This window comes from Triticum urartu, chromosome 5A (genome assembly GCF_056163025.1).
Source record: "Triticum urartu cultivar PI428250 chromosome 5A, HENAU_Tu73, whole genome shotgun sequence".
Classification (NCBI taxonomy): domain Eukaryota; kingdom Viridiplantae; phylum Streptophyta; class Magnoliopsida; order Poales; family Poaceae; genus Triticum; species Triticum urartu.
This window is the reverse complement of record NC_141877.1, coordinates 125,691,334-125,719,165: the sequence shown is the minus strand read 5'-3', so window position 1 is coordinate 125,719,165 and position 27,832 is coordinate 125,691,334. Positions and strand designations below refer to the sequence as shown.

Sequence of the window (27,832 nt, the reverse complement as noted above, 5' to 3'; positions counted from 1 at the left end):
CAGAACGCCGACAGTAGCCCCCGGGCCCAAGGCGCGCCCGGACTTGGCCGTGCAGGGAGGCGGAAGGGCAAGAGCGAAGCGCCGCGGGCCCTAACAGCCTGCGGCCTTGGGCGCCGCGTGGCGGTTGATTGGACGTGGGCGCCTCCACTTCCCCATGGCGCCTCGGCAACTGCGCGGACTGGACAAGTCCCTACATGCAAAGTGGGTCATGATTACCTACGATCATGGATGTCGGTGGTTGGCCTTCGCCGGCCATAAGTACGGAATAGCGCGCGCCCTTCCAGTCCATCCCTCCTTGCTTCTCCTTCTTCCCGGTTCTTGCTCCGTCTTGCTGCGATGGCTCCGATCCGCCGATTCTCGATGGCAGAGAAGGGGAAGGCTCCCCGAGAGGAACCAGACCCGCTCCCGCCGAAGAAACGGCTCGTCCTCCGTGGCCCGGACAAGGGGGCCCATCAGGTGGTGTCGAGGCCTTGGTGCGAGCGGGCACCGCCGGGGTTCCCGCTTCCCTTGTACGCCCACATCGAGGGCCCTGAAGGAGCTGATGCTGATCGCCACGGACTGCGCCGCCGTCGGCGCCGACGAGTCACGAAGGTGTGGGTCGTCCCCCCTGGGGTCCACACCGAGGGCTCCTCCCGAGAGTGCGTGCTCCACGTCGCCATGCCTCCTCAGTCTTGGATTCGCCTTCCTCCCTTCTTCGCCTCCATCGTCCCGCAGGGAGAACTCCTGGAGCTTTGGCTGCAGCACGCCGGCTGTTGCACCCTCGCGACCGAGGCAGAGGCCGCGGTCATTGCCTCGGGCGAGGTCTTCATGACTCGGGGCTGGAGCGAAATCGCCTGGGTTTGCAGGACAAGAGGCGCCCTCGCGATCCACTTGGAGTACGATGGTGCTTCGGTGATGTTCTTCAAGGTCTTCAATGCGAACGGGCGCCGGCTGGAGTGCTGCCCCGGGAGAGGTGGCCAGGACCCTGCTGCGGCGAGGACTGGGCCCGCCAACCGCTCCCTTGGCGGCTCCTCAGGCGGTGGAAGCATCGGAGGTTCCAGCGACTCCGACGAGCTCTTCGCGACTCCGGAGACGAGCGACGACAGCTACGAGCCCCCGAGCCGGCGCCGCTCCTGGAGCAGGGCGGGCTCGTCAGGCCGCCGTCGACTCTGATCTGGATGGGGTTGGCGCCGGTGCTTGATGGCCCACTGTTGATGATGGCGTCTTTTGCAGGGGCGCGCGTAGTTAGTGTCCCTTTAGGATCTGTTCCCTGCGAGGAATCAAAGACGCGTCCCGTGGGGGCTTGTAAGGTGCCTGTGATCCTGTTCTGTTAATATAACCCTTGTCGTAGAATTGTGCGAGTTGCTCATTCCGTCTTAGCTCAGTCCTCCCTTTCGAACCTCACGAGGGCTTGGTGCTCTGCGCCGACAGGTCCTAGTCCCAAGGCTGTTTCAGCCGTCGCTGGTATGCCAGGTCACGATGCCGTGATCAAGGCCAGGAGGTGAGCGACCCGGAGTCCGGTAAGAGCCCCTGAGTCGCGATGCTCAGGAGGTCCCCTTTGGCGCTCAAGCAGCCGTCGTTCGGTGAGAAAGGAGAGCGGCGTCGCTAACACAGGATTGCATTAGGTGCGGGGATGGTGCCACGGTAGCTGGCGCTTCCGGGTAGTGACTTATCTCGAGAATCAGGAGCCGCTCTCTGGTGTGTCGCCGGGTCCGTGCATCGGCAGGCGCGAGGTTGCTCGGCGAGGTCCTTGTGTGTCCCTCCCCTCTCGCCCTTGCTCCCCTTTCTGCTCTACGTCCTCGGGTCCCGGCCCTCGAGCGAGTCTCAGCCGTTGCTGGTATGCCAGGTCGCGATGCCGTGGACAAGGCCAGAGGGTGAGGGCTGAAGAGCCAGTAGGAGCCCTGAGTTGCGATGCTCAGGCACCCCCCTTTAACGTGCAAGCGGTTCACGCGGATGAGAGTGAAGGAGACACCGCAAGGGCCTCGCCTGACGCAGCTCCTTTAAGAGATCCTGATGACGTTGAGGACGAAGGAGTGTTGGTGTAGCAGACTCGGTGGGCAGCGGAAGCCGATCCTCACGAGCCCCCGGGCCCAGGGGCCTCGAGAGGCTCCGGAGGTGCTGGCGGCTCCTCGCGGACCATCTCCACCTCCGCCAGGGCTGCGGAACGCCTGGCCTCCCGTGCCTCCGTGGCGCCCCTCATGAGGCGCTGGTGCGTGGCAGCCGCGTTCGGCAAGCCGTAAGGCATGCGAACGTAGCTGTGGGGTGGACCTTCGCAGCGCCCCACTCGCGAGGGCCAGAGGCGCTCCAGGGAGGCGACTCGGTTGAGCCCTGGTATGTCGATGCAGACGCGCGGCCCACCATCCTCGCCTGGATGGGGAGCCACTGCTGGTAGGCGGCGGCCGCCTTTCATGACTCTTGACTCCTGCAACTCCTGAATGGCCATGCTGACGAACTCCTACGGGTCTGGCTTTCCTTGCCTTGCTCCTTCTTGAGGGAAACGTGCTTCGAAACACGCCTCCATGTGGTGCCCAAGCGCCTCCCTCATGACCCTAGCTAGGTCGGCGGCCCTCCAGGGGAGAGCCCCCGAGCCCTGCCTGAGGAGGGCGCCGGGCGCGCTTTCCTATGCGATGGAAGGAGGTTCCTCCTGGGCAGGCACGGGCCCAGAGGGGCCTGCCTCCTGAGGGGCCGGGCCGGACGATGTCTTCTTCTTCTTGGGGGCGGTCTCGGGAAGCCTCTTGCTTCCGCGATTCGGGTCTTCTAGTGACGCGGCCTGAAAGGCTCGTTCCAGGGAACACACCGCGTCCTTCTCTTCACAGGGCACCGTGATGACTCCGCCACTTCCTGGCATCTATAGGACGTTGTAGCCGTGGTGAGTTACAGCCATGAACTTGGCCAGCGCCGGGTACCCAAGGATGGCGTTGTACGGCAGGCGAATGTGAGCGACGTCGAAGTCAATGAGCTCGGTGCGGTAGTTGTCGCGTGCCCCGAAGGTGACAGGGAGGCGGACCTGCCCAATCGGGACCGTGGAGCCGTCGGTGATTCCGGAGAAAGGCTTGGTTGGCTGAAGTTGCTGTAGGGCACTTGGAGATTGTTGAATGTTTCCACGGACAGGACGTTGAGCCCTGCCCCGCCATCGATGAGGGTCTTGGTGACCACCACGTTGCTGATGATTGGGGAACAAAGCATCGGGAGGACTCCGGCTGTAGCCGCACACTTGAGCTGATCTGCTGAGCTGAACGTGATGGCGCACGCCGACCACCTGAGAGGGCGCGTGGCTTCGAGCCTGGGGAGGACTGCATTCACTTCGCGGGCGAACTGCTTGAAGATGCGCTGAGAGGCTGGGGCTTGAGCCCCGCCTAGGATGCAGGCGATCACGCGTGGCTCCTGGAAGCCCCCAGCCCCCTCGTCCTGGTGGCAGTCCTCATTTCTCCTTGGCTGTGGCGGTAGCGGAGGGAGGCCTGCATTGCCTTGCGGGCGATCCTCGCGAGGCTGATCCCTCCAGTCTCCCTCGCGAGGCGGGTCTTGCCAGCGATCCTCGCGAGGTTGATCGCACCACCCTTGGCGCGGGCCACGGTCTTCCTAGTGTCCTGCGTTCCTTCCTCCTCCTCGACCGTAGCCCCGATCACCGCGGTCGAGGCGACGGCCGATCCTTCCTTCTCGCACGGCTCAGAGCTCTTGACATTCGTTGGTGTTGTGGGTGTGGAGGTCGTGGTACACACAATACCGGCTGCCCCTGGAAGGTTCGGGCTGATCTCTGCCCCGCTTGGTGTCTGGTTCTGCTGCGAGCACGGCAGCCCCCTTGCGCTTCACATCCTTGGCCTTGGGCTTCTTCTCTTCTGGGTCTGCGGCAGGTAGCTCGAGGAGGGAGAGACGCCCTTCCTCAGCCCTGGCGCACTTGGTTGCCAAGTTGAACAGCTCCAAGGAAGTGCACAGGTCTTCATGCATCGCCAGCTCCTCCTTCATCTTGACATCGCGCACGCCGTCGGAGAAGGCTGAGATGATGGCCTCCTCAGTCACCTTGGGAATCTTGAGGCGCGCATTGTTGAAGCGCTGGATGTACTTCTGCAGGGTCTCCCCGGGTTGTTGCTTGATGAGGCGCATGTCGCTCACGGCGGGTGGCCGGTCGCGAGTACCTTGGAAGTTGGCGATGAAGCGGGTGCGCATCTCGTCCCAGGAGGAGATCGTGCCTGGAGCCAGGTTCAGGAGCCAGGTGCGGGCCCCGTCCTTGAGCGCCATGGGAAACCAGTTCTCCATGACCTTCTCGTCTCCGTTGGCGGCTTCGATGCCCAGCTCGTAGAGCTGGAGGAACTCCGCAGGGTCGGCCGTGCCGTCGTAACGAGGAGGCAGGTCTGGCTTAAACTTGCCTGGCCACGCGACGCTGCGTAGCTCGGTGGTGAAGGCGCGGCAGCCTGTTGTGGCCACGGGAGGCCTTGGGTGACGGAGAGCTTAGTCTTGCATGTCCCCATGCACTGCAGCTGGGAGCAGCGCGGGGTCTTGACGTGCGGGAGCAGGAGCATGGTCACGACGTGCTGGAGCAGGGAGCGCCCGGGCAGCTTCTTGCTGGCGAGGGACTTCTTGGCAGCTCTGCTCTTGCCGCGCTGGCACCTGACGGAGCGGGTTCCGCCCAGGGGCCACACGCCTTGGAGCCATGGCGTCTTCCTAAGGAGGAGGCGGCCGGGGCGCCGCCGGAGCTTCGTCGCCTGCGCGGGGCGGGATGCGGTGCAGCGGAGCAGACGGCGCAGGAGAGCCCCCTGCGGCGCGGACGAGCTTGGCGACGCGGTCGAGCCATTCTTCGTAGACATCATCGACGGGACGGTAGCGCAGGAGCTCATTTGCCGCGATGAGCGCAACTCGAGCCTCCATGGGTGCGCGGAGCGCGCGGGACCAAGAACCAGCCAGGGTGAGCGAGGGAGTTGTGGTGCGGCCGTCTTGCTGCACGGACGGATGCTGAGACGATGCTTGCTGCTCGTCCCCCGCCGGGCCGGTGGCGGCGTTGATAGCAGGTGACGGGGAACGGCGAGGACGCGTGCCGACAGGGGCCGTCTGGGCGACGCGGGAAGCGAGAGCGGCCCGGCGCTCGCCGCGGGCCCGACGAGCGTCAGACATGGGCGCGATGGTCGGAGGAGAAAAGGGTGGTGGAAGACGAATTCCGACGCACCCCTACCTGGCGCGCCAAATGTCGGATTTCGGGTTCCGGCAGACCCTTGAGGTTCGAACACTGGGGTGCGCACGGAGATTTTGCCTCCTACCTACCTGCACCCCTCCACCTTGCTAAGATCTAAGCTATGGAAAGAACAACACAAGAGACACAGGGTTTATACTGGTTCGGGCCACCGTTGTGGTGTAATACCCTACTCCAGTGTGTGGTGTGGTGGATTGCCTCTTGGGCTGATGATGATGAACAATACAAGGAAGAACAGCCTCGCGAGGGTCTGTTCTTGGCTGGGGCAATGAACTGCTGGGAGGAGTTCAGTCACCCTTCTCTCTCTCTCTCTCTCGGATTTCAATCCCTCCTCCTACTATGGTGGCTAGTCCTATTTATAGAGGCCCTGGTCCTCTTCCCAAATATCAAGCGGGAAGGGAGCCAACAATGGTGGGCTAATTTGAAAGGGGACAGCTAGTACCAGCTATCCTGACAAAAGTAGTCTTCGCCTGCACAAAGCTCTGGTGGTGACGCCGTCTTGGGCTCCACGATGACCTCCGTCTTGCAGTCCTCCTGGTCTTGGTCTTGTTGCACCGAAATGGCAACCTTTGCCTGATGCCTCGGTACTCCACGGCTGCGCTTGCCCCCTTTGCACCAAAGGGGAAAGGAGGACACTGCACGGGCTGGCACCCGCCTGGCGCCCTTGGTCGTCATGGCTTGCGTCACGGGCACCTCGTGAGGTACCCCGCCTTGATCTCTCCACCTCCTCGCGAGCCATCTTGATGAGGCCGTGCCTGAGGAAGCTCCGCGTTGTCTGCCCCGCGAGGCTTGGCCCCTCGCGAGGGTCTTGGGTCTGTGTTGGTGAAGATGGGCCGTGCTGGGCCCTCCTTTGAGCCACGCCGCAGGCCGCAGGCAGGCAAGTCTGCGGACCCCCGTTCCCAGAACACCGACAGTATCCATTATGTTCTAAGATTGATGTTGCTATGACTTTGCTATGCTTAATGCTTGTCACTAGGGCCTGAGTGCCATGATTTCAGATATGAACCTATTATGTTTTCATGAATATATGTGAGTTCTTGATCCTATTTTGCAAGTCAATAGTCACCAACTATGTGTTATGATCCGGTAACCCCGAAGTGACAAAAATCGGGACCACTCCCGGTGATGACCATAGCTTGAGAAGTTCATGTATTCACTAAGTGTTAATGCTTTGGTCCGGTACAATATTAAAAGGAGGCCTTAATATCCCTTAGTTTCCAATAGAACCCCACTGCCACGGGAGGGTAGGAAAAAAGATGTCATGCAAGTTCTTTTCCATAAGCACGTATGACTATATTCGGAATACATGCCTACATTACATTGATGAACTGGAGCTAGTTCTGTGTCACCCTATGTTATAACTGTTGCATGAGGAATCACATCCGACATAATTATCCATCACTGATCCATTGCCTACGAGCTTTTCACATATTGATCTTTGCTTAGTTACTTTTCCGTTGCTACTGTTACAATCACTACAAAAACTACTACTGTTACTTTTGCCACTGTTACCGCTACTTCTATATTACTTTGCTACTAAATACTTTGCTGCAGATATTAAGTCTTTCAGGTGCGGTTGAATTGACAACTCAACTGTTAACACTTGAGAATATTCTTTGGCTCCCCTTTGTCGAATCAATAAATTTGGGTTGAATACTCTACCCTCGAAAACTGTTGCGATCCCCTGTACTTGTGGGCTATCAAGACTATTTTCTGGCGCCGTTTCCGGGGAGCATAGCTCTATTCTTTGAGTCACTTGGGATTTATATCTGTTGATCACTATGAGGAACTTGAAAGATGAAAGAACCAAGATTTTTCCCTCAACTACAAGGGGAGGTAAATAACTGCCATCTAGCTCTGCACTTGATTCACCTTCTGTTTTGAGTAAACTTGCGACACCTATGATATCTACTACACAACCTTCTTCTTGTAGACATTGTTGGGCCTCCAAGTGCAGAGGTTTGTAGGAAAGCAATAAATTTCCCTCAAGTGGATGACCTAAGGTTTATCAATCCGTGGGAGGCGTAGGATGAAGATGGTCTCTCTCAAGCAACCCTGCAACCAAATAACAAAGAGTCTCTTGTGTCCCCAACACACCCAATACAATGGTAAACTGTATAGGTGCACTAGTTCGGCGAAGAGATGGTGATACAATTGCAATATGGATGGTAGATAAAGGTTTTTGTAATCTGAAAATATAAAAACAGCAAGGTAACTAATGATAAAAGTGAGCACAAACGGTATTGCAATGCTAGGAAACAAGGCATAGGGTTCATACTTTCACTAGTGCAAGTTCTCTCAACAATAATAACATAATTGGATCATATAACTACCCCTCAACATGCAACAAAGTGTCACTCAAAAGTCACTAATAGCAGAGAACAAACGAAGAGATTATTGTAGGGTACGAAACCACCTCAAAGTTATTCTTTCCGATCAATCCGATGGGCTATTCCTATAAGTGTCACAAACAGCCCTAGAGTTCGTAGTAAAATAACACCTTAAGACGCAAATCAACCAAAACCCTAATGTCACCTAGATACTCCAATGTCACCTCAAGTATCCGTGGGTATGATTATATGATATGCATCACACAATCTCAGATTCATCTATTCAACCAACACAAAGAACTTCAAAGAGTGCCCCAAAGTTTCTACCAGAGAGTCAAGACGAAAATGTGTGCCAACCCATATGCATAAGTTCACGAGGTCATGGAACTCGCAAGTTGATCACCAAAACATACATAAGTGGATCACGTGAATATCCCATTGTCACCACAGATAAGCACATGCAAAACATACATCAAGTGTTCTCAAATCCTTAGAGACTCAATCCGATAAGATAACTTCAAAGGGAAAACTCAATCCATTACAAGAGAGTAGAGGGGGAGAAACATCATAAGATCCAACTATAATAGCAAAGCTCACGATACATCAAGATTGTTCCGAATCAAGAACACAAGAGAGAGAGAGATCAAACACATAGCTACTGGTACATACCCTCAGCCCCAAGGGAGAACTAGTCTCTCCTCGTCATGGAGAGCGTCGGGATGATGAAGATGGCCACCGGAGAGGGATTTCCCCCTCCGACAGGGTGCCGGAACGGGTCTAGATTGGTTTTCGTTGGCTAAGGAGGCTTCTGGCGGCGGAACTCCCGATCTAGGTTTATTTCTGGGGGTTTCTGTATTTATAGGAATTTTTGGCGTAGGTCTCATGTCAGGGGGGTCTCCGAGTCGTGCACGAGGGTGGAGGGTGCGCCCTACCCCCTGGGCTCGCCCTCCTATCTCGTGGATGGCTCGGGACTCTTCTGGCCCAACTATTTTACTCCAGGGGCCTCTTTTGGTCCATAAAAAATCATCAAAAATTGGCACGTCAATTGGACTCCGTTTGGTATTCCTTTTCTATAAAATTCAAAAACAAGGAAAAAACAGAAATTGGCACTGGGCTCTAGGTTAATAGGTTAGTCCCAAAAATCATATAAAATAGCATACAAATGCATATAAAACATCCAAGGTTGATAATATAATAGCATGGAACAATTAAAAATTATAGATCCGTTGGAGACGTATCAAGCATCCCCAAGCTTAATTCCTGCTCGTCCTCGAGTAGGTAAATGATAAAAACAGAATTTTTGATGTGGAATGCTACCTAACATATTTATCCATGTAATTCTCTTTATTGTGGCAAGAATATTCAGATCCGAAAGATTCAAGACAAAAGTTTAATATTGACATAAAAATAATAATACTTCAAGCATACTAACAAACTAATCATGTCTTCTCAAAATAACATGGCCAAAGAAAGCTATCCCTACAAAATCAAATAGTTTGGCTATGCTCTATCTTCATCACAAAAAATATTTAAATCATGCACAACCCCGATGACAAGCCAAACAATTGTTTCATACTTTTGATGTTCTCAAACTTTTCAATCTTCACGCAATACATGAGCGTGAGCCATGGACATAGCACTATAAGTGGAATAGAATGGTGGTTGTGGAGAAGAAAAAAAGGAGAAGATAGTCTCACATCAACTAGGCGTATCAACGGGCTATGGAGATGCCCATCAATAGATATCAATGTGAGTAAGTAGGGATTGCCATGCAACGGATGCACTAGAGCTATAAGTGTATGAAAGCTCAAAAAGAAACTAAGTGGGTGTGCATCCAACTCGCTTGCTCACGAAGACCTAGGGCATTTTGAGGAAGCCCATCATTGTAATATACAAGCCAAGTTCTATAACGAAAGATTCCCACTAGTATATGAAAGTGACAACATAGGAGACTCTCTATCATGAAGATCATGGTGCTACTTTGAAGCACAAGTGTGGCAAAAGGATAGTAGCATTGCCCCTTCTCTCTTTTTCTCTCATTTTTTTTTCTTGTTTTTTTGGGCCTTCTCTTTTTATGGCCTTTCTATTTTTTTATTTCCTCACATGGGACAATGCTCTAATAATGAAGATAATCACACTTTTATTTACTTACAACTCAATAATTACAACTCGATACTTAGTACAAAATATGACTCTATATGAATGCCTCCGGCGGTGTACCGGGATGTGCAATGACTCATGAGTGACATGTATGAAAGAATTATGAACGGTGGCTTTGCCACAAATACGATGTCAAGTACATGATCATGCAAAGCAATATGACAATGATGAAGCGTGTCATAATAAACGGAATGGTGGAAAGTTGCATAGCAATATATCTCAGAATGGCTATGGAAATGCCATAATAGGTAGGTATGGTGGCTGTTTTGAGGAAGGTATATGGCGGATGTATGATACCGGCTAAAGGTGCGCGGTATTAGTGAGGCTAGCAATGGCGGAAGGGTGAGAGTGCGTATAATCCATGGACTCAACATTAGTCATAATGAACTCACATACTTATTGCAAAAATCTATTAGTTATTGAAACGAAGTAATACGCGCATGCTTCTAGGGGGATAGATTTGTAGGAAAAGACCATCGCTCGTCCCCGACCGCCACTCATAAAGAAGACAATCAATAAATAAATCATGATCCGACTTCATCACATAACGGTTCACCATACGTGCATGCTACGGGAATCACAAACTTTAACACAAGTATCTCTCAAATTCACAACTACTCAGCTAGCACGACTCTAATATCACCATCTTCATATCTCAAAACAATCATCAAGTATCAAACTTCTCATAGTATTCAATGCACTTTATATGAAAGTTTTTATTATACCCATCATGGATGCCTATTATATTAGGACTAATTTCATAACCAAAGAAAATTACCATTCTGTTCTAAAAGACTCTGAAAATAATATAAGTGAAGCATGAGAGATCAATAATTTCTATAAAATAAAACCACCACCATGCTCTAAAAAGATATAAGTGAAGCACTAGAGAAAATGACAAACTACGCCAAAAGATATAAGTGAAGATCAATGAGTAGTCGAATAATTATGCAACAATGTGAAGACTCTCTAACATTTAAGAATTTCAGATCTTGGTATTTTATTCAAACAGCAAGCAAAACAAAATAAAATAAAATGACGCCCCAAGAAAAACACATATCATGTGGTGAATAAAAATATAGCTCCAAGTAAAGCTACCGATAGACGAAGACGAAAGAGGGGATGCCTTCCGGGGCATCCCCAAGCTTAGGCTTTTGGTTGTCCTTGAATTTTACCTTGGGGTGCCTTGGGATTCCCCAAGATTAGGCTCTTTCCACTCTTTATTCCATAGTCCATCGAATCTTTACCCAAACTTGAAAACTTCACAATACAAAACTTAACAGAAAACTCATAAGCTCCGTTAGTATAAGAAAATAAATCACCACTTAGGTTCTGTTTTGAACTCATTCTAAATTCATATTGGTGTATTATCTACTGTATTCCAACTTCTCTATGGTTCATACCCACCGATACTACTCATAGATTCATCAAAATAAGCAAACGACACAATGAAAAACAGAATATGTCAAAAACAGAACAGTCTGTAGGAATCTGGAGGTTTCGAATACTTATGTCAATCCAAAAATTCTGAAATAAATTGGTGGACCTGAGGAATTTCTCTATTAATCATCTGCAAAAAGAATCAACCTAAACGCACTCTCCAGAAAAAATGGCAGCTAATCTCGTGAGCGCAAAAGTTTCTGTTTTTTACAGCAAGATCACAAAGACTTCACCCAAGTCTTCCCAAAGGTTCTACTTGGCACAAACACTAATTAAAACATAAAACCACATCTAAACAGAGGCTATATAAATTATTTATTACTAAACATGAACAAAAATTAAAGAACAAAAATGAAGTTGGGTTGCCTCCCTACAGGCACTTACGTTTAACGCCCCTAGCTAGGCATGATGATTTCAATGCTGCTCACATAAAGGATAAGAATTGAAACATAAAGAGAGCATCATGAAGAATATGACTAGCACATTTAAGTCTAACCCACTTACTATGCATAGGAATTTTGTGATTAAACAACTTATGGGAACAATAATCAACTTGCATAGGAAGGTAAAACAAGGATAAATTCAAGATTTTAAGCACATAGAGAGGAAACTTGATATTATTGCAATTCCTACAAGCATATGTTCCTCCCTCATAATAATTACATGTAGGATCATAAGAAATTTCAACAATATAGCTATCACAAAACATATTCTTAACACGATCCACATGTATGCAAAGTTGACACTCTTCCTAAATAGTGGGATTAACATTAACTGAAGTCATGACCTCTCCAAACCCACTTTCATAATTATCACAATAAGATTCAACACCCTCCAAAATAGTGGGATCATTACTTCCTAAATTTGACACTCTTACAAACCCACGTTCATCAATATAATCATCATAAATAGGAGGCATGCTATCATCAAAATAAATTTGCTCATCAAAACTTGGGGGACAAAAAATATCATCTTCGTCAAACATAGCATCCCCAAGCTTGTGGCTTTGCATATCATTAGCATCATGGATATTCAAAGAACTCATACTAAAAACTTTGCAATCATGCTCATCATCCAAACATTTAGTGCCAAACATTTTAATACATTCTTCTTCTAACACTTTGGCACAATTGTCAGAATCCTTATTTTCACGAAAGACAGTAAAAAGATGAAGCATATGAGGTACCCTTAATTCCATTTTTTTGTAGTTTTCTTTTATAGACTAAACTAGTGATAAAATAAGAAACAAAACGATTCGATTGCAAGATCTAAAGATATACCTTCAAGCTCTAACCTCCCCAGCAACGGCGCCATAAAAGAGCTTGATGTCTACTACACAACCTTCTTCTTGTAGACGTTGTTGGTCCTCCAAGTGTAGAGGTTTGTAGGACAACATCAAATTTCCCTCAAGTGGATGACCTAAGGTTTATCAATCCGTGGGAGGCGTAGGATGAAGATGGTCTCTCTCAAGCAACCATGCAACCAAATAACAAAGAGTCTCTTGTGTCCCCAACACACCCAAGACAATGGTAAATTGTATAGGTGCACTAGTTCGGCGAAGAGATGGTGATACAAGTACAATATGGATGGTAGATAAAGGTTTTTGTAATCTGAAAATATAAAAAACAGAAAGGTAACTAATGATAAAAGTGAGCACAAACAGTATTGCAATGCTAGGAAACAAGGCCTAGGGTTCATACTTTCACTAGTGCAAGTTCTCTCAACAATAATAACATAATTGGATCATATAACTATCCCTCAACATGCAACAAAGAGTCACTCCAAAGTCACTAATAGCAGAGAACAAATGAAGAGATTATTGTAGGGTACGAAAGCACCTCAAAGTTATTCTTTCCGATCAATCTATTGGGCTATTCCTATAAGTGTCACAAACAACCCTAGAGTTCGTAGTAAAATAACACCTTAAGACGCAAATCAATCAAAACCCTAATGTCACCTAGATACTCCAATGTCACCTCAAGTATCCATGGGTATGATTATACGATATGCATCACACAATCTCAGATTCATCTATTCAACCAACACAAAGAACTTCAAAGAGTTCCCCAAAGTTTCTACCGGAGAGTCAAGATGAAAACGTGTGCCAACCCCTATGCATAAGTTCACAAGGTCACGGAACTCGCAAGTTGATCACCAAAACATACATCAAGTGGATCACGTGAATATCCCATTGTCACCACAGATAAGCACATGCAAAACATACATCAAGTGTTCTCAAATCCTTAAAGACTCAATCCGATAAGATAACTTCAAAGGGAAAACTCAATCCATTACAAGAGAGTAGAGGGGGAGAAACATCATAAGATCCAACTATAATAACAAAGCTCGCGATACATCAAGATCATTCCGAATCAAGAACACGAGAGAGAGAGAGAGATCAAACACATAGCTACTGGTACATACCCCCAGCCCCAAGGGAGAACTACTCCCTCCTTGTCATGGAGAGTGCCGAGATGATGAAGATGGCCACCGAAGAGGGATTCCCCCCTCCGGCAGGGTGCCAGAACGGGTCTAGATTGGTTTTCGATGGCTACGGAGGCTTCTGGCGGCAGAACTCCCGATCTAGGTTTATTTTTGGGGGTTTATGTATTTATAGGAATTTTTGGCGTAGGTCTCACGTCAGGGGGTCTCCGAGTCGTCCATGAGGGTGGAGGGCGCGCCCTACGCTCCTGGGCTCGCCCTCCTATCTCGTGGATGGCTCGAGACTCTTCTGGCCCAACTATTTTACTTCAGGGGCTTCTTTTGGTCCATAAAAAATCATCAAAAATTGGCATGCCAATTGGACTCCGTTTGGTATTCCTTTTCTATAAAACTCAAAATCAAGGAAAAACACAAACTGGCACTGGGCTCTAGGTTAATAGGTTAGTCCGAAAAATCATATAAAATAGCATATAAATGCATATAAAACATCCAAGGTTGATAATATAATAGCATGGAACAATCAAAAATTATAGATCCGTTGGAGACGTATCAACCTACACCTGCTATTGATTCTGATATGTCGCATGTTATTGATGATGCCACTTCTGCTATGCATGATGCTTATGATGGAACTACTTCTATGCTTGATAATACTGTGCCATTAGGTGAATTTATTGATGAACAACTTGCTAGGGTTAGAGAGAATGAAATTATTGAAACTGATAATATTGATGAAAGTGATGATGAAGATTCTCCCCCTAGATATGAATTACGTGATGTGCCTGAGGGTTATTGTTGGTGTCAAAACCGGCGGATCTCGGGTAGGGGGTCCCAAACTGTGTGTCTAGGCGGATGGTAATAGGAGGCAGGGGACACAATGTTTTACCCAGATTGGGGCCCTCTTGATGGAGGTAAAACCCTACGTCCTACTTGATTAATATTGATGATATGGGTAGTAGAAGAGTAGATCTACCATGAGATCAGAGAGGCTAAACCCTAGAAGCTAGCCTATGGTATGATTGTTGTTCGTCCTATGGACTAAAACCCTCCGGTTTATATAGACACCGGAGAGGGCTAGGGTTACACAGAGTCGGTTACAATGGTAGGAGATCTATATATCCGTATCGCCAAGCTTGCCTTCCACGCCAAGGAAAGTCCCTTCCGGACACGGGACGAAGTCTTCAATCTTGTATCTTCATAGTCCAGGAGTCCAGCCAAAGGTATAGTCTGGCTATCCGGACACCCCCTAATCCAGGACTCCCTCAGTAGCCCCTGAACCGGGCTTCAATGACGACGAGTCCGGTGCGCAGATTGTCTTCGGCATTGCAAGGCGGGTTCCTCCTCCAAGTACTTCATAGAAGATTTGAACATAAAGGTAGTGTCCGGCTCTACAAAATAAGTTTCCACATATTGCCATAGAGAGAATGATATTTACACAAATCTAATCTGCTGACGTATTCCGTAGCGTGACATCACACCACGGCCAAGTCTTTATTCGAATCGTTTTACTGCCCCACCTCAGCGCGTTTAGCGAGGCGGTTTCCCTGGCACGTCTTGTCAAAGCAGAGATCGTGTCCCCTTATTCCAGGATTCTCATCAATACGGGTGTGGGTAACCCAACCGTACCAGTTGGTATGTTTTCTCGATCAAAGGCGAGTCCCAAACGGTCACGGGGAAGGCCCTTGGTATTCAACCTCTTATAAAGAGACCAAGGCCTTACTCCTTTCTTTCAATCTCAAACGAGTTCGCCCTTCGTCTCGAGTTCCAACACCCAAGGCTCCAGATTTTAGGCGCTTCGGACCTTCGACAATGTCCGGTTCCGACCTTCGAGGCCGATGGATGCCCTCCTCCGTCATGGAGGAGGACATGTTGAAGTTGAGAGGGGCCAGGTTCTTGACCGGCGAAATCTCGCATAGGCTGCCTACTCAAGGGCAGGTCATTCCCACTCCCAAGCCTGGTGAGAGTGTGGTGTTCATGTCTCACTTCCTTCGGGGGCTAGACTTCCCGACGGATCCCTTCGTGAGGGGGCTCATGTTTTATTATGGGCTGGAATTTCACGACTTAGCTCCGGAGTCCATCCTCCATATTTCCTCATTCATCGTCGTGTGTGAAGCCTTCCTCCGTATTACTCCTCACTTCGGACTATGGCTCAAGACCTTCAAAGTAGAGCCGAAGATGATCGAGGGACGACACGTGGAGTGCGGAGGTGCTTTTATAAGCAAGAATGCTGGTGCTCCATGGCCCGAGGGCTCTTTTCAAGGAGGGTCCAGCTTATGGCAACGAGAGTGGTTTTATATCACAGCTCCCAGGAGCACCAAGTGGGTGGCACTGCCTGCTTTCCGCTCGGGTCCCCCGCCATGACTGGCGTCATGGGTCAATAAGGGGCTGGACTGGGGGCCGGCAAAGGACGTGCCCCTGTTGCAGGGCCGCATCCGAGATCTCCTAGAAAGAGACATCAGTCTGGTCGTGGTGACGCATGTTATGTTAATTCGCCGAGTTCTGCCCTGCAAACGTCGCCCCCTTCGCCTGTGGGAGTTCAACCCGGAGGGACCACGAGTTGTCCAACATTTTCTTGGCATGACGCCCATGGAGATGTACAAATTGTTCTTCGGACCACAAGTAGTGTGTCCGGATTCTACGGAGGACGCAGGTCTGAGCTGCAATCGTCCGGATACTCAAGTAAGTAGCCTTGTGCCCGGACTCGCTATCCGTATATTTATCATAAAATTGCCCCTAAAAGAGTTGTCCTTCAAACAGGAGTGGATAGCGAAAGCAAAGCTAATCAGGTGTCCGGCCCCCCTCCCCGAGACCACGCCGGGTCCCGTGCTAGTCAGGATGTTGGAGGTTGTGCCTTCGGAGGAAAGCGAGGGAGGGGACAAGGAAGCTACAACCTCCTCAAAGAAGGTTGTCCGGAAGGGAGGAATCAAAAATTCCTCTCCTCAGGGGAAGAAGAGGACCGCCTCTGACGACCCAGAGACCATGGCCTCAAAGCGGGGGAAGAAATCTTCGTCAGAGGGTCCTACACCGGGGGATACTTCGGCGAATTATGCCCTCAAGGGGATCAGCCCTCCACCGAGCCATAAGTAGAGAGGAGTTTTATTTTTAAGAAACGAGAGAAATCCTTGCTTTATATCTGAGAAAAGTAATCGGAATTTTACCTTGTAGCTCAGACCTTAGACCTTCTCAGCAGAGCTCGTCTTCGGGGGATCTTCTTCCGGAGATGATGGAGAGCGGAACGCCTCCCCCTGCCGTACCGCCTTGTGAGGCGGGCAACCCTGAGGTATTGTCGCGGAGGGTTTCTCCGAATCCGGCAGGGCCGGAAGGTAGTCATATGGCCCCCCAAAGCCCTCTGCGTCCGGCCTTCGAAAAGGGCCATCGGACGAGTCCGGCACCGTCTGGTGCGCGGTCGGAGGAGCTGAAGGATCTGCTAGGGCGAGCATCTATCTCAGAGGAGCACTGTGCATTGATGGGTACGGTGATTGAGAGGATTTCATCCGTGGAGAGCGGATTGCACGAGGCCGTCAGGAGTTTACTGACAGGTTTTGAGGTACGCGAAATAATGTACCCTTTTTGGACAGTTGCGCATAAATAAGATGCGCCCTGTGTAGATAGTAGCCCCTGAGACTCTGTGCGTTGTCAAAAGTGACGGCGCGCGGAGGATCATAATCCCAGGTCTAATATGCCGCCTTCATACGTAGGTGGTGAAGTGTCCGGTGGCCAGCCGGACTGATAAATTTGCCGAACTAAAGCGGTAACTTGACGTGGCAGATGCCGACATCGCGCTTGTCAACAAGCGGCTTGATGAGGCACAAGGTATGCAATTCCTCCGTAGACGCCTGGTAAGGAGGAGCTTTATGCCAGTATCTTACAATGTGTGCGCTTGATGCAGATGGTGCTGATGCCATGGAGAATCTTCGGGCGGAACTGGCCCGAGCCAAAGAGCAAGCCAGGAAAAGTGATGCGGCTACCGGAAAGGCAATTGAAGAGCTGAAAGCCGAACAGGATGCTCACTGCCGAAGCAAGAAGGAAATGGCCGAGATGGCTGTGAAGCTGAAGGGCGCTGCTGACCGTTGCAAGCTTCTTGAAAAAGAAGATCAGGCGGAACAGACGGACTTGGAGAAGGCCGTTGCCAATGCCAAGGATGCTCGCTCTGCGATGAGAGCTATGAAGGAGGAGCTGCGTCAGACCGGAGAGATCGCGGCTAGAAAGCCCTTTATGCTGCGGAGGAAGTTCTGTGATCCTAAACATGCTCCGTTGGGCCGGATGTGGAGTACGGCGGACACCTATCTGGATTTGGCGGCGAGTGCCGCAGATGCGGCTGAACACTTCCGAGATCAAGAAGATCGCGAAGTGGAAAAGCTCTTTTGGTCGCAGTTCCACAATCCAGAGCGTCCACTGTCATTAGCCGATCGTTTGGCCGAATGGGCTGAGCTAAATAGGTTGTCTGGACTCGCCATGAAGTATGTCATGAGTTATCTGTGGCCAGAGAGGCCAGAGCCGACAAGTTATTTCAACTTGGTGCAGCAGTTCCTTGGTGCGGCGCCGCATATCAATGCGATGAAGAGGTCAGCGTGCATAGAGGGTGCGCGGATGGCTCTTGCCCATGTCAAGACATACTGGGCGGAAATGGAAGCCACCGCTGTTGCATCCCCAGACTCGGGTGGAAGCCGAGTACCTGCCGAGCACTATTTTCAGGAAGTTCTGCAAGGCGCTTGTTTAATAGAGACGCAGTGCTCGAAGGATACTATATTCGAATAGCATATATTATTGTAAAAAAATATTGTGATAAATTGTAGAAACTTTTTTATACTTGTGCCTGCAAGTATTATAACACCTCCTGTGCGGCCGTTAACATATATGTATATATAATCTGAAAGATGGCAGTCGTCGGCTTCAGCCCCCACGCATATAATGCGGGGGTGTTCGCAGAAGGCGCATTTTCACAGTTGATCCAACGTCTTGGTCCTACAAAGGAGGTGATAGCGCAGCGAACTAGGCAATCGGACTATGATGCTTTATCACTTTCACTTAGCCATAGGAGTTTGACAGTGAGGCTACTTATATAGCCCCTGGTGGCACCTGCGCTCGCCCGAACTCGGGACGCGTATGTGCCTGGCCGGGAAACGGCCCTTCGTTAATGCAGAGGAATCCTAAAGATTCCGGTAAGTCATCGAGTGGTTGACCAGTCTCACGCTATATCATGACAGTCAGTTTTCGGCTTTCTCTAATGAGGTGCTCGCCTGGCCGAACCGGGGCACAATCGCAGTAGTTCTCCTGGCGCCGCCTTAGCCGATAGAGCGGAACGTAAGGCAGCAAAACACAGGAGCTGGGCAAACCCAACATTTGACCAAAGACATGATTCGGAGCTGATGCATATAAGGCCAAACTCGCGACGCTGAGCACTCCCTAAGGTATTCGGTCTTTATGAGGGCGGGTGGGATAACGCCCTTAGTAATAAGCCCCTAGTGTCCAGGTACGCGCAAAACTCTGACGTGGCCACAGGCCAAAACGCCATCCTCCTCCTTGGTTATACCAAGAAACCAGGGGATGTGTATCAACAAGAGACAGTAAAAAAGGTTTACACAGGGTCTTAATCTGAAAAGAATCCTTGGAATGGGTCCCTGCTGCACGTCTGCGCCTATGTCTCCGTTGTGCCGTATCCTGGACGGGCGTAGCATGGTGTTCATCTGTAAAAGAGAGGAACTTAGGTAAAGAAAGATCGTGCCGAACATGAGTTATATTAAATAAACAAAGTATAAATTGAAATGGGTAAAATTGACCTTTATTGTCTCTTGTTTTATATGCGCGGAGCCCCTAGTACAGGGGTATACGACTATTAAGCCTTTATCAATTGTATGTTTATGCCGGACTCGTCTAGCCGTGTCCGTGGTCTTGACGACCTGTTTAGGTGCTTTGGCTGGTGAAGCCGCTTTATTGTGGGGCTATCGAGGCAGCCGCACTGTCTTTCACGCAGAAGGAACACTCAATGTTTTCCCTTTAATGAGATGATGCCTCGTGGACCGGGCATCTTAAGCGTAAGAGATGCATAATGCGGTATTGCATTAAAGCGGGCGAAAGCTTCGCGCCCCAGCATTGCTTGATAGCTACTTGAGAATGGGGCGATGTGGAAAGTTAGCTGTTCGCGACGGAAGTTATCGGGGGAGCCGAACATAACTTCTAGCCGGAGAGAACCCATACAACGGGCATCCGGGCTTGGCGTGACCCCTTGAAAGGAGGTTTTGCTATGGCGTATTTTTGTTGGGTCTATCCCCATGTTGCGGATTGTGTCCTGGTATAACAGGTTTAGACCATTGCCGCCGTCCATCAGGACATTTGTAAAGTGGAGTCCGCCGATTATTGGATCTAATGCCAAGGCAGTCCAGCCTACGTTCCGGATACTTCTAGAGTAATCCTGATGGTCGAAGGTGATCGGTTTTAACAACCATTGGCGAGATTCCTTTGGGATAGGCCGTATGGTGCGTATCTCTGTTGGCGCCATTCTATTCGTCATGTGAAGTAAGTTTACTGTTTTGACTTCTTGTGGGAAATCCTTGTGTTTCCTGGTGCTCTACTTGTGGGGTTCGTCATCGTCCTCACTTGGTGTGTCGAGCCCCTTGTGTTCGGCGTTGAGTTTGCCGGATTGCATGAAAACCCAACAGTCTCTGTGGGTATGGGTCGCAGGCTTCCCGGGAGTACTGTGTATTTGACATATCTTGTCCAAGATTTTGTTTAAGTTGGATAGCTCATCCCCGTTATCCTTGATGGGCGGCTTTCTCTGATTCTGCTGCGAGCTTTTGAATCCGGTGTTGACCGCCGTGCTCTTTGGGCTGTTTCTCTTATTCCGGCACTGGTCCTTGCTGCGTCGGGGTTTTCCGTTTCCATCCCTAACTTCGGATGTACTTGGGTTGCTGGTGCTACATCTTGCCAACCAGCTGTCCTCTCCTGCACAAAAGAGGGTCATGAGGCCTGTTAATGCGGCCATTGTTCTTGGCTTTTCTTGGCCGAGGTGTCTGGCGAGCCATTTGTCTCGAACATTATGCTTAAAAGCTGCTAGGGCTTCGGCGTCCGGCAGTCGACTATCTGATTCTTTTTAGTAAGAAATCTGTTCCAGAATTTCTGGGCTGACTCTCTGGGCTGCTGAGTTATGTGACTGAGATCGTCTGCATCCGGAGGGCGGACATAGGTCCCTTGAAAATTTGCCCGGAAAGCATCCTCAAGCTCTTCCCAACTTCCAATGGTGTTTTCGGGAAGGCTTTTGAGCCAATGCCGGGCTGGCCCTTTAAGCTTGAGGGGTAAGTATTTTATGGCATGGAGGTCATCTCCTCTGGCCATGTGTATGTGGAGGATATAATCCTCGATCCAGACCCCAGGGTCTGTTGTTCCATTGTACGCCTCTATGTTTATGGGCTTGAATCCCGCTGGAAACTCATGGTCCAGCACCTCATCGGTGAAACATAGGGGGTGGGCGGCACCCCTGTATTTGGGTGTGCCGTGATGTTCGGATATTTGTTGTGTTGCATTGCTTACTAGAGCTTGCTTTCTTGGCCTGTAGATAGATCTGGCTGGGCCATCTTTTTGATGCGGATCCTTTGGTGGATCGCGTGCCGACTTGTGTGCGGCGCCGCTTGCCGCTCCATGCTGGCCATGCGGTCGTCTATCCGACCGGGTGGCTTTCCTACTTTTTGAATGCGAGGGCTCTAAGGCCTCCTTGTCAAATTCAGGCAGTAGCTTTCTCTTTGGATTCCTTTTTGTGCGGCGACTGCCGCCATATTTTTCTGCGGTGCTGTGTATTTTGCTCCATCTGATTCTGAGTGCATCTTCCGCAGTTTTGAGCTTCCGCTTCTGCTTTTTCCAGCATAAGGTCGTCCGGACTGTCGTTTTCGCCAGGGACGGGGTGTTCGGTTTGTTTATCCAAGTTGCCCTGTTCGGACGGTTGCTCGAAGGCATGTTTGTCGTCCGCCGGCTCGTCCTGCTCTATGGCTGGGTCTGTATGGCTACTGTCTCTGTCGAGGCGGGGCTTGGAGCGGCGCTTACGTCGCCACTTTGATTGCTTTTCGGGTGAACGATCCCTCATTGCATCCCCGTGTTCCTCGTCGTCGCTTCCTTTGGGTGTGTCCACCATGTATACATCATGAGATGAGGTGGCTGTCCAGTGCCTTATAGGCGTTGGTTCATGTTCATCTCCTACATCGTCGTCCATACCGTCGATGTCTTTGGAGTTGAAGTCGAGCACATTGTTTGAATTATCGATAGTGGCTACGAAGTGGGTGGTGGATGGGCTTTGAATTTCTTCATCATCCGCATCCCAACCTTGCTGACCATAGTCCGGCCAAGGCTCTCCTGATAAAGAGAGAGACTTTAGTGAATTCAGAATATCGCCGAAGGGCGAGTGCTGAAAGATGTCTGCGGCGGTGAACTCCATGATCTGCACCCAATCGGGTTCGATCGGTAGGGGCGCGGAGGGCTCGGAGTTTGGAGAGGAGTTCGGCTCCTTGGAGTCACAGGCTTCGCAGAGAATAGGGCTGGTGTTCGGCTCGATCGCCGTAGAGATTGCAGCCCCCGAGGCGGTGTCCAACTACCCATCCTTGATTAGCGCAGTTGGCTCCGAATTAAGGGTCAGAGCTGGTGCGGGTGCGGCCTCCAGGGCGCTGTTCGGCGGCAGAGCTGGATCATGCCCATCGTGACAGTGCGGCGCGCTCGGCTGTGGCTCGAATCCGTTGAAGATCAAGTCTCCGCGGATGTCGACCGTGTAGTTGAAACTTCCAAATCTGACCTGATGGCCAGGGGCGTAGCTTTCGATCTGCTCCAGATGACCAAGCGAATTGGCCCGCAGTGCAAAGCCGCCGAATACGAAGATCTGTCCGGGGAGAAAAGTCTCACCCTGGATCGCATCGCTGTTGATGACCGGAGAAGCCATCGGGCCTAAAAGTGACGACACAGAGGAACTCTCAATGAAAGCACCAATGTCGGTGTCAAAACCGGCGGATCTCGGGTAGGGGGTCCCGAACTGTGCGTCTAGGCGGATGGTAACAGGAGGCAGGGGACACAATGTTTTACCCAGGTTCGGGCCCTCTTGATGGAGGTAAAACCCTACGTCCTGCTTGATTAATATTGATGATATGGGTAGTACAAGAGTAGATCTACCACGAGATCAGAGAGGCTAAACCCTAGAAGCTAGCCTATGGTATGATTGTTGTTCGTCCTACGGACTAAAACCCTTCGGTTTATATAGACACCGGAGAGGGCTAGGGTTACACAGAGTCGGTTACAATGGTAGGAGATCTACATATCCGTATCACCAAGCTTGCCTTCCACGCCAAGGAAAGTCCCTTCCGGACACGGGACGAAGTCTTCAATCTTGTATCTTCATAGTCCAGGAGTCCGGCCAAAGGTATAGTCCGGCTATCCGGACACCCCCTAATCCAGGACTCCCTCAGTTATGTTATGGATGAAGAAACTGCTAGAGATCTTTTAGCTTGCAAAGATAGATATGATCTTAAGAAAATGTTGGCTAAGATGAAAGAAAAATCTTTGAATGCTAGAATGAAATATGACCCTGCTTTTTCTACTTCACCTATCTGTATTTCTGATAAGGATTATGATTTCTCTGTCGATCCTGAGTTAATTACTTTGGTTAAATTCGATCCTTTTTATGTCTATGAATCTGAAACTGTTGTGGCACATCTTACTAAATTAAATAATATAGCCACCCTATTCAATAATGAGGAAAAAATTCGTTACTACTATATCCTTAAGTTATTTCTGCTCTCATTAAAGGGTGATGCTAAAACATGGTTTATTCTTGATCCTGGTTGTGTGCGTAGTCCCTAGGATATGATTTATTACTTCTCTGCTAAATATTTCCCCGCTCATAAGAAACAAGCTACCTTAAGGGAAATATATAATTTTGTGCAAATTGAAGAAGAGAGTCTCCCACAAGCTTGGGGGAGGCTTCTCCGACTACTAAATGCTTTGCCCGATCATCCTTTCAAGAAAAATGAAATACCTAATATCTTTTATAATGCACTAACCGATGCTTCGAGAGACCACCTGGATATTTGTGCTGGTTGTGTTTTCAGGGAAAGAACTGTTGATCAAGCTGAATTGCTATTGAATAATATGTTGAGTAATGATAATGATTGGACACTTCCTGATCCAACTCCTAAGCCAACTCCGAAGAAAAGGGGTATTCTATTTCTCAGTCCTGAAGATATGCAAGAGGCAAAGAAATCTATGAAAGAAAAGGGTATTAAAGCCGAAGATGTTAAGAATTTACCACCTATTGAAGAAATACATGGTCTTGATAACCCGACACAGGTAGTAAAGGTAAATTCTCTCTATAGATTTGATAAAGGTGAATTCCCATCTACTAAGTTTGCTAGCCAATGCTTGGATGAGTTTGATAATTTTATTGTTAAACAAGAAAACTTCAATGCTTATGTTGGTAGACAATTGAAAAATAATGCTTATATGATTGAACACTTGAGTGATTATATGTCTAGAGTTAAAGGTGAACTTAAACTTATTAGTAAACATGCTTCTATGGTTACCACTTGTCATGGAATTTTACGGCAGATGTCCTAGCGAAAGGACTTAGTCGTAGGGCCATCGCAACAAGGAAGCTTAAAGGGGTTAATCGGGACAAAGGACACGAGAGGTTTATACTGGTTCGGCCCCTTACGGTGAAGGTAAGGCCTAGTCCAGTTCATGTTGTATTGCTAGGTTTCGATGACCAAGGAGCGAATCCCCTTGCTTGGCTATCGATCTGTTGTTTCTTGTCCTAAGCCGCCGCCGGGTCATCCCCTTATATATACGGGTTGACGCCTGGCGGCCTACAGAGTCCTGGCCGGCTCATAAAACGTATCCGGCTCGGTGACTTCTTTTATATGCCTTTTTTACAAGTCTTTCTTTACATATGGCGGTTTACAATATTGGGCCTTAAGCCGCCTCTGGGCATAGGCCTTCTACAAGTCTTAATAAACTATCACCTTGAACGTTTACTGGGCTTCTTCTCGTAACCCGCCATTGGGGTTGACCCGGCCCCTCCTGGGCGGGTCATACCTGGTAGCTATATCCCCAACATTAGGCCCCAGGTTGACTTGAACTTTGTTCTTTGTCAATCTTCAACACTTAGACGAAATCCATCTCCCTCTCTCTATAAAAACTCTGTAACCCGCCATGAAGTCATCTCCTGAAAACACAAAAGCCTACTATGACATCATCTTCAACGGATCTTTATCTTTTAATGTCTTCCGAGAATGGAGGCGTCCATTTAGCTGGATAATCATTATTCTGGTCTTCCTCAATTTTCGCGCCTGCCTGTTCACTTATCCCCTTATAAATAGGCTCGGTCGGTCCTTCCCCTTTCTTCTTCTTCCTTCCATCTTCTCGCCACCTCTCTGCCTCTCGAGCTCCGCTGTCGCCATAGCGCTCACCGTCGCCCTCAACGTCGGCCGCTGCATCACCCTGAGCTCGTCCCGAGAACCGCGGCGACCCTTCGCAAAAGCTCTGCATTCGTAAGTTCCTACCTTTCCGCGCCCTTAGATCTGTTTAGGGTTACGAGTTCATCGACGTTCTTCGCCGTTCATCACAGACCTCCTTGTAGTTTCTTCTCCACCCTCTTTTAATCCAGAAGAAAAGTAGAACTTATGCGGTAGTAGTTTTACACCCATTTTAGATGCTAGCAGATCCTTTTCCTTTGCACAGATACCTTCTTAGAGCTGATGAACTTCTCCGTGTTCGTTCTGTAGGTCTGAATTTATTTTTCTTTTCTGACCCATTTTGATTCAGAATAATAGCAATAGCTTGGGAAATCTGTTTGTCTCAACACTTAGCCAATTCTATTTCTGGCTTCCTTCGAATGTCTTTAGTCACGGCGGCTTATCACGCCGGCTCACTTACCCTTTATATGTCATTAGCCCTTACTTAAGCCGCCATTACTCATTTCTGTCATTATCATTTAACTTCTATTTCACCATTGAATTGAACCGTCATATTGCTTTCCTTTCAGTTTGTCCTTTGCTCATCATGCCGTCAAAAGCACCAATAGTCTGCAACTGGGTCCCCTCCATAGTAACTGAAGATAACTTGAAAGAGTTTGTCACCATTGGATTTTTGCCAGATAAAAACATTATGTCTTATCGTGCTCCTAACCCGGATGAGGAACGGCCTAATCCCAAAGATGGTGAAGTTATTGTCTTCACTGACCATATGAATCGGGGTTTTTCACCACCCGACTCAAAGTTCTTCAGAGACATTCTTCATTTTTTCAAACTTCACCCTCAAGATCTTGGACCCAATTCCATATCCAACATCTGCAATTTTCAAGTTCTTTGTGAGGTGTATCTTCAAGAAGAGCTGACTGTGGAACTCTTCACAGAGTACTTTTATTTGAACCGCCAGAATGAGTGTACCAATGGCCCTAGCTTGGAACTCGGTGGAATCTCCATTCAGCGCCGACAGGGCACCGTCTTTCCCTTAATAGTATTACCGAGTCATCCCAAAGATTGGAATCAGACCTGGTTCTATTGCCAAGATACATCACCAGCCAATGAAAAACCACTGCCGGGTTTCGCCCGGATCGTCTGGATTCCAAGTTTGTGCTCCCTGATAAGCCTACTACTGCTGAATGCAAGAAGCTTATTCCATCTATTAAAAGGATTAATGCCTTATTGGGGAATGGCTTAACCGGAGTTGACTTGATCCGTTGTTGGATCTCGTGGCGGGTCATCCCTCTAAGTCACCGATCCAAATTGATGTTTGAATATGGCGGAGGCCCAGATGACTCTCTGCGTCACAGCTCTATACAACTAACTGAAGAAGACATTGTTGCAATGTCAACCATCCTTGTGAACGGCAAATATGAAGACTGTAGGAAGGTTGGGTTAAACCCCTTCTGCAAACTTAACCCGACACCAGAGGTGAAAAACCCCTAAATTCTTTCTCTTTTTGTGTTTTCCTCAGTAGTTTTAAATACTTGCATGACCTTTTATCATGTTTATTTGTTTACAGGCCAAATCCGACTTCTGGAAGGCCAAGTATGACCATGAAGCTGCCAAGAAGGCTAGAGCCGCTGCCATAGCCGCCAGGAAGACGACCCGGAGGTCCAACAAGAAGAGGAGCACTGCTTCGGACCTGTTAAAGCTTGATGATGTTACTGAGTCGAAGGTAGCCCTTGACTCCCTTGGCCAGTTTTTTTATAACCTTATTGACACTGACTATTGCCAGGATGACACGGGGGCCAGCCAGGCCGTAGGAGAAGAGGTAACTATTTCCTCTGACTCAGCCCATTTGCCAAGACAAAAACTTCGACTGGTAACCCAGAAAGTAATGTTTTCGCACCCTTTGGCTTATTTGGACCCTCATTTTCTTTTGAAAAAGTAGCAACATGAGAGCCACCGTCAGGCCCGGAATAATGACTACGATGAACCGCCTTACGTTTTACAACAAACTCCTCGAAAACGCCAGAATGAGGTTTCTTTCCTCTTTGTCTTTTGCTTTCATTAATGGATCTATTCCCTTGAATTACTAACTTTATTTTGCCTTTGCAGGAGGTTTCTCGCTCTTCTGGCGACTCATCTCAGACTCAATTTCTGGCTTTCAAGACCACCCCTGGGTAAGGAAAAATTATCTTTCCTCTGTATCCTTAAAAACTGCATCCTTATACTAACTGTCACATAAAACCTTTCTTAGCGGCCAAGCCAAATCCAAGAAGGCCAAGGTGATTAAACTGTCAGAACACCCGAAGGTTCCTGCACTGAACCGGCCATGCCGACTCCTCCCTCTGAAACTAAAGCACCTGAAGACCCGACTGTTCATACTCAATTGGATCCTCCTGAGTTGTCAGCCGATGAGATCACCCTTAATCCGACTATCACCGAACCATCTAGTTTAGCTAACCCGCCAACAACTTCTGATACTGACGTGTTGATTACTGGTTGCCGGTTTGTTGAATCGGGGACCCCCACCATATTAGCTCGGCATACTGCTAAGCAAGAAGCTTTGGAGAGACAGAAAGTGTGTTTTGATATCTCCCATTGTGCTCACCTGAATGTCAATGATGTGCTATCCGGCTATCTCAGTCATGTGCACTCCAGCCATGACTCAGAAATCGAGATGGTTAAACAATTGCAGCTACAATATGAGGTATGTTCTCCGGTTCACTTATACTCTGCCAGCCCCCAAGTCTTCAGATAATGAACCTGAATGATCTGTAGACTTTATAATGTAGGTTGATACTTTCGTGGAATTGTCATGGCAGATGTCCTAGCGAAAGGACTTAGTCGTAGGGCCATCACAA

General features: G+C 49.0%; 1 protein-coding gene across 1 annotated transcript in view; it reads left to right on the top strand.

Moving 5' to 3' along the window:
* LOC147970541 (protein FAR1-RELATED SEQUENCE 5-like) overlaps positions 1-27,152 on the top strand; it is a 74,034-nt gene extending 46,882 nt beyond the window's left edge. The window contains exons 6-7 of the mRNA XM_087523477.1: positions 26,545-26,700; positions 27,084-27,152. Of these exons, the coding sequence (XP_087379603.1) occupies positions 26,545-26,700; positions 27,084-27,152 (225 nt within the window). The remainder of the gene's footprint in view (positions 1-26,544; positions 26,701-27,083) is intronic.
* The last annotated feature ends 680 nt before the right edge of the window (positions 27,153-27,832 follow it).